General features: G+C 49.9%; 1 protein-coding gene across 1 annotated transcript; it reads left to right on the top strand.

Annotated features, from left to right (window-relative positions):
- The first annotated feature begins 893 nt into the window (after positions 1-893).
- On the top strand, positions 894-2,167 carry LOC112873896 (mucin-2-like). Its single transcript, XM_025936993.1, has 2 exons — positions 894-1,556; positions 1,635-2,167. Exons 1-2 carry the CDS (start codon positions 898-900, stop codon positions 1,879-1,881), a joined length of 906 nt encoding a protein of 301 aa, XP_025792778.1. The 5' UTR covers positions 894-897; the 3' UTR covers positions 1,882-2,167.
- Positions 2,168-7,033: the final 4,866 nt, after the last annotated feature.

Below are 7,033 nucleotides of genomic sequence, written 5' to 3'. Positions count from 1 at the left end.
CACCACACAGGTTATTCAAGGTGGGGAGATCAAGTTCTTCGTCACTTTCTAAATGCTCATTAAGAAATAAATTCCACTTCCACATCATTATTATGAACCGGAAACTCAGCCATAGTGTTATGGTAGCGTCGGCTGGTCTTGGCTGGAACTAGTTCGGCAGCAGCAGATGTGATTAAGTTTGTTCAAGTTTGTTAGCTCATACTAGGATTTGTTAGTTGATTCGATAAGATTTGTTAGTGGGTTTGTTAGGCGCCTTGTCTATAAAAGGCTGTCTTGAGTCCTAGGTTAGTCAGGCAGAAAGTAGATCAAAGGAGCAGCTCAGAGTCTCTAGAGGAAGGGCGAGTTAGCCGATCTATCCTGCTGTTCGTATCCAATTAAGTAGCCACATCATTTTGTATTCAGAGCCATCTCTCCTGTGACCAAATCTGCTTCTGCCGCGCTACAAATCCCACCCAACCCCACCCTAATTCAGTTCAGCACAACGTCCAGATTGCCTATCCACAGCCCACCATCAATTGCAACTAGCACTGGAGTACCCGAACTCCGCATCCCATCTTTTGATGGCAGTACAGATCCGGTGCAGTGGTTGTGCCAGTGCAACCAGTGCTTTGATGCATGGGAGACCATCGAGGATGATAAGGTATGGATTGCTTCCTTCAAGATGACAGGCCTCGCCTACAAGTGGTACTGCAAGATCGAGCTGAACGTGGGTGTACCTACGTGGCTGGGCTTCGTTGACGGGTCAGACGTCGATTCATGCCGGCTATGACGTCGGCTGCTGCAGCACCAGGCCTGGCGGCAATCGAGTCCCCCTCACCTGCAGCAACAACAATACCTCCAACAACCTCGTTAGCAGCTCCACCGGCAATTGCTGCGGCACCCCCACCCACCGAGTCGATGTCAGCAGCGCGGGCTACGACTTCATCTTCCGCCATCGCCGAGATCCTCGCCAAGCTCGACTCCATCATGATATCTCTACCGGCAACCTCATCAGCCGCGACGACAATGGCATCACTGACCGTTTTGGCATCCGCACCACCGTTGTTTGTACTTCAAGCACCTCCGACCTCGCCATCCCCTGCCACAACGTTCGCAACTGCGCCCCCTTCATGGACATCAGTGCTGTCGATAACACCGGCACCTTCTGTAACTACTTTGCCTGCAGCAGCCACAACATCATCAGCTCTACCAACGGCAGTCGCTGCAGCACAAGCACCAGGGAAAGTCGAGACGGATGCACCAGCAGCCTTGACGGCCACTGCAACACCTTCACGGGTCTCAGCAACACTGCTAGTACCGCATTTGCCGATGGCATCTGTGGTTGCTGCTCTGCTGGCAACCGCACCTGAACCAGCAATCGGCCAATGCGACAGCACCAGTATCCTCTTCCCGACTATTGTAACAGCACCTCTGCCTACATCAGCGCCATCTCAGCCACCGTTGGAGGCAGCTACGGTGTGGGATCCCCTCCGCAACCACTGGTGGACCTGCCTCCCTCAATGGTCGTTACATTTTCCGCATCGACCCACTCACCAGCAGCTCCAACAACAGCCACGGTACCATAGCTCTCATCTTTGGGTCTGACAGCAGCGCTGGATCCTACGCTAGTGACATCGACCCATCCTTTGATGCAGATCGTGCCAACAGACGCGCACCAACATATCTGCCACCCATGACTATGATGGCTCCACCTGCGATTGCAGCACCAGGCACAACGCCGGCAATCTCGGTGCTGTTGGCCTCCACTGTACCACATGTGACATCAGCGCTCCCATCAGCATCGACGCACACAAGGGGCCACTATTGTCTCTGTACGTGGCACCGGCTCCTTCTCTGGACTTCTGCGCGTCAACGGCCGCTTGGATTCCGCCTCCAGTATAGCCAGGCTCTGCCCCCATGGCGGCGCGTGCTCCAGCCACCGCACCGATAGCTGAAACAGAGGAGGCACTCGTTGCCACGCTGTTGCGCTCGTCTTTGCAAGCGAGCACCATGCTGGTTCGTATCCCATGCGTCACCGCCCAACAGGAGTCCCCCGTCAGCGCGGCTACATTTTGCATCCATATATGTGCATGATCCAGCTGCGACAACATCTTCAGAAAAGCCATCTGCCTCCCCGCGGCTCACTCGGGCGCCCTGCTTTTTCTTAAGATAATGGAAATCATCCGGCTTCAGACCTCTTCGTAGAAGGGGCATCAGTCCAAAACTATTACATCGCATATAAAATTTAAAACATAATGGTCCCTCATTATTGACCAATGCGTAAAATAAAAGACCATCCATAGGATATGAAGAACTCAATAGATTTTAACTCTAGACACTGGCATGCTTTGACAATCTCATCCTTTCTGTCATCAGTGCGCTGCAACAGAGCCTAAAACCGGAGACAATGCGTCCATCTGAAAACAACCTGCAAAAAAAGTTTTTGATTTGCATTTGTTAAATACAATTTCATTCCCTATGAGCCATATTGCCCAGCACAAAGAAGCAGCCCTATCAATACCATTAAGTTGTGATTATGATTTCCGAGTTTAGACCAACCATTAAACAAATCAATGGTACTTTGAGGTGGTGAAATCCCAAACGCAATATGTACTAGACGCCATAAAAATTTGGCTTAATGACATTCGAGAAAGAAATGTTGGATGGTTCCTGGTTTACTATAAAAGCAACAAGTCTTACTTCCTTTCCAATTTCTCCTAACTAAATTGTCTTTCGTTAAGATCACTCCCTTTTTAACATACCATATAAAAATCTTTATTTTGAGAGGAATCTTCATACGCCAAATTTCTTGTATAACTTTAATATTGTTATTGACTAGGCGCCCTGTTGGTTCAGCATCGGGCCTTCCGTATGCCACCGCAGCGCTGCGTGCTGAAGGGGCTGGTTCAACCTGCTGCACCCTCATCGTGGTGGATGTTCCCACTTTCATGTGCCGCCATTCTTCCCACCTTATTAGAGGGCATGATTCCGATGTGAGCTCAGGACAAGCGGCTATCCGATGCCGCCACGTGATGTTGACTTGCTGGACGTCTTCCTTCTCGACTACCATAACATTGTGGGCTTCTTTAAGCTGGGCTGCACCTCGCTTCAGGCATCAATCCTTCGGCCTGGCTTATTTTGGGCTCGGACTGCGCTCACCCACCAACAGCAACACATCCAGGACTGTCCATGAGCATCGGCATGTAGGCAGTCGGTGCCATGCCGTCAGAGTAAGACATGCCACATCCACATCTGTTGCCTTCAGAATCTCATGGCTTCTGTAAGTAACATTGCCTCCTTAGACTATTACCGTGGTTTTGATGATTAAATGATAATATAATTAATGGGACTAACAAGTTTATGAGATCATACTTGTAAAATTTCTAGATCCCATGGATGAAATCCAATTCATAGACAAGATAGTCCAAATCATAGTCAAGACACCTGAGTCACGGTGAAAAACCAGAGTGACTAGCAGAAAGCACTTGACCGGATAAACCAACGCCCTAAAAATATAACAGGTCGGTGCATTCCTGATTTGATACCTGATTTGATACGGTAATCAAGTGAAGAAAGGACAATAGCACCAGATAAACCGATGCCATGGAGACAAGCGTCGGTGCATCGGTACTTTAGTGTGCTAGAGACCATTTTTCCTCCACAAGGTTTAGGACAAAATGTGCATCAGCATTGGATTAACCGACAATACTAATAGCGTCGGTGCAATCGTAGTGTGATTACCCAGATAACATTTCAACATGCAGAAGACATCAAGGGACAAAGTGTTTGGCACCGGATAAACCGACGCCCATCGGTGCAACGCGTCGAAGCAATGATGCCAGCAGAAGGGGACATTAGGGTTCAATGGCTAGCATGTAGGTTTAGTATGACCGGATGAACCGACAGTAGTGACCGGATCATCTGACGCTTTAAGCTTTTTGGCAGAACGACAGGTAACGGCTATGAGTGGCTCTCTATCGTACAGAAGGGGTTTCCCTGGGTCATTTGAGGCTGCTGGACTTCAGAGGAAGCATACACACACTGAAGAATATCTCCAAGCCATCATAGTGCAAGTTGATCACATTCATAGGCTTTAGCACATGCTTTGAGAGTGTTAGTGGTAGGTTAGGCCTAGAGCGAGAGAGCAAGGTGTTGCTACCTTGTGTATGGTTCTAGAGTGAACCACCGCTGTAATCTTAGTGTGCCGGCGTCTTGGAGTCTTGGTGACTTGCCGGCAAGTCTTCGACCTTCCGGCTTGGTGTGGAGTGGTGTCGATGACCGTGTTCAGGGGACGAGGAGACTCTTCCTTCACAGGAAGCTCCATAGTGAAGATGGTGTCAAGGTGACCGGTGCAAGAGGTGGTGAGTATTGCCTTTGTGGTAAGAACCTCACCTACTTGGCATGAGCCTTAGTGGCAAGACAAGTTCTTGATCGGAAGAGACTTGGTAATCGGGTGCGTACCTTGGTGAAACTACAACGTGGACTAGGGATGGCTTTAGCCCACCGATACCACGGGATAAAATCGACCTGCCGAGTTTGCATTTTCCTAACCTAGTCCTTTACATATCCGTACTTCTTTCATACAACTTGTGTGCCTTTTCTTTCTTATAGTAGCATCAAGGTAGAATTGGATATAGATTGCAAAAATCTTGTTTTTTGGTGGGTTGGAAGACTAGATGAACCGTGGTCGCATATCTAGATAGCTTGTTCTAGTTTATATTTTGTACAATTTAGTTGAAGCCATAGATTAAGATTTTAGCTTTTCCTAATTCACCCCCTCCCCTTCTTAGGATACGAGCACCGATTCCTTTCAACTTTCCAGCTCGAGGAGGAGCTGTCTTCGAGGGGTGGAGAAGTGCTATGGTAACGTGGGCTGATCTTGGCTGGAACGGCAGCAGCAGATATGATTAGTTTGTTCAAGTTTGTTAGCTCATAAGATTTGTTAGGCGATTTGTTACTGGGTTTGTTAGGCGCCTTTTCTATAAAAGGCTGTCGTGAGTCCTAGGTTAGTCAGGCAGAAAATAGATCAAAGGAGCAGCTTAGAGCCTCCTGAGGGAGGGCGAGTTAGCCGATCTATCCTGCTGTTTGTATCCAATTAAGTAGCCACATCACATAGGTTTCTGTAGCCTATCTTATTCTAATTCCTTTAAACCATTAACAGACCTACTAATTAAACAGCTCGAGGAACCTAATGAAACACCAACTTTGCTAATATTATAAATTATAGTGCAGTCTGAAAAAGAATTGAAAGAGCACTTTGCAAAATCATTACCTCCCAGGTGCGGCTCTTCTAGGTTCCTGCGTGCCTCGAGCTTGCTAGTGCGAGTAGGAGTGATTGGCACATCGGAAATCAATTGCTTGGGAGGGAGGACTTTCACAGGAGTAGCGATATTATTTTTCTTGGTCGCTGGAATTGCCTTGGCTGTCCATTGAGTGCCTGCCTTCTGGACCTGTAGGGCGCAGCACAACCATTGGTTTTTGCTGTACCGAGCCAAGTTGTGCTCGACCAGCTGCTTGCCCCTTGGTGCCACTGCCTGAAGTCTCCAAAACCACATTCGAACCAGCACCCGCACCAGCCTCTTTATTTCCCATCTTTTCTTTGCCACTTTGCTTTTCTTGCTCATCAGACTTGCCTTCCTTTTCCTTATCATTTACAGGGTCAATATCCATGCCAATGGGTGTAGGATTTCTGCATTTTCCTCCTTTTCAACTCTAAATTGTAGCTCATAAACAGAGTCCCCAATAACCACATCCACTAAATCTGGAATAAGATCAGGATCTAGTACTGTACTGCTACTCTGATTCTTGCCGCATCATGTTTATTTGTGAATTTCAATATCCACCATCTTAGTTACCCCCAAAATGAAACCAGGTGCCATGATAGGAAATTCCATTAACACCTTTGCAATCCTCAAAATTGTATCCATGCCTTTGGGATCTCATACTTATAAACTATTGATTCACTTTCCTCTAGAACTTTCATCTTAGCCTCAACACACTGTGTCTCTACACTCCCCCACAACACCATTCGCTGTAGATCGGTCTGTGATGGGAATGTGGTAGTGTAAATCAATACTACAAGCTAGACCCGACGCCCGCGCTGCTCCTCCTCGGGGCGACTCGGACGGACCGCGAATCCCCAATGCTACCGCCCTCTCCCTCCGCCTCCCTCCCTCGCCGCAGCCCGACCAGGCCAGCAGAAGTCCGCCTGGCTGCAAGGAAGGTGGGCCACCTTCCTCCTCGCGCAAGCGCAGGCGAGGCGAGGTCCTCTTTCCCCGTTAGTGGTGGCCGATTTTGGCTCCCTACGACCCGATCTGCTGGCCTCTCGGCTTGATCTATTCCGCCGGGACCTGATCTATGCCAGAAGCAGCGCCAAGATGTGGGCCCCGCGTACGCCCGCCCGTCGTCAAGCCGCACCGCGCGCGTGGAGAGGAGGCCGCACGGCGAGCCGGCCCATCTGCGGGTGTACATGGTGGCGTCCGTTCGCGCGGCGAGGTGGCAGTACGATGGCGAGTAGGTTGGCGTGGTGCGGTGCGGCGGCTTCGCAGGGCAGCATGATGGCGTGGCCCCTATTGAGGTTCTTGGTGTTCCAATCCCGCGGGGACATCGGCGGTCTGGCCTGCATCGCCGATGGCCGCGAGGAGGGGCAGCTGCAGTGGAGGTGCGGCTGAATGGAGGCTCCATGAAGGAGCAAGATAGCCGCGGCTCGAGGGGGGCATAGGCGGCGGCTCCGCCCCTAGGAGGGCTTCCATGGCTGTGGTCTTGCATGCCGGGCTGAGTGCGTACAGCTTGGGATGGGATTCTCCGAGCGAAAGCCTTGCCGGCATCCTTGTTGGTGGCGATGGCGACGGCGCCCTAGGGCGTCGTTCTCCTAGTTGGGGGCGTCATCTTGGAGTCCATCTGAAGCGTCCCCTCATCAGAGGTGACTAAATGTGAAAATATCAGTCCTAGGAGGTTGATAACATATTTATTACATCAATGGCTCATTACCGTAAAAACCGTCGAGGTAGCGGGCACTGAAGCGCCACTATCAAGAGGGACAACATAAGGACTA

This window comes from Panicum hallii, chromosome 9 (assembly GCF_002211085.1).
Source record: "Panicum hallii strain FIL2 chromosome 9, PHallii_v3.1, whole genome shotgun sequence".
Classification (NCBI taxonomy): Eukaryota; Viridiplantae; Streptophyta; class Magnoliopsida; order Poales; family Poaceae; genus Panicum; species Panicum hallii.
Note: the sequence above shows the minus strand (reverse complement) of the source record. Positions and strands in the feature narration are given on the sequence as shown.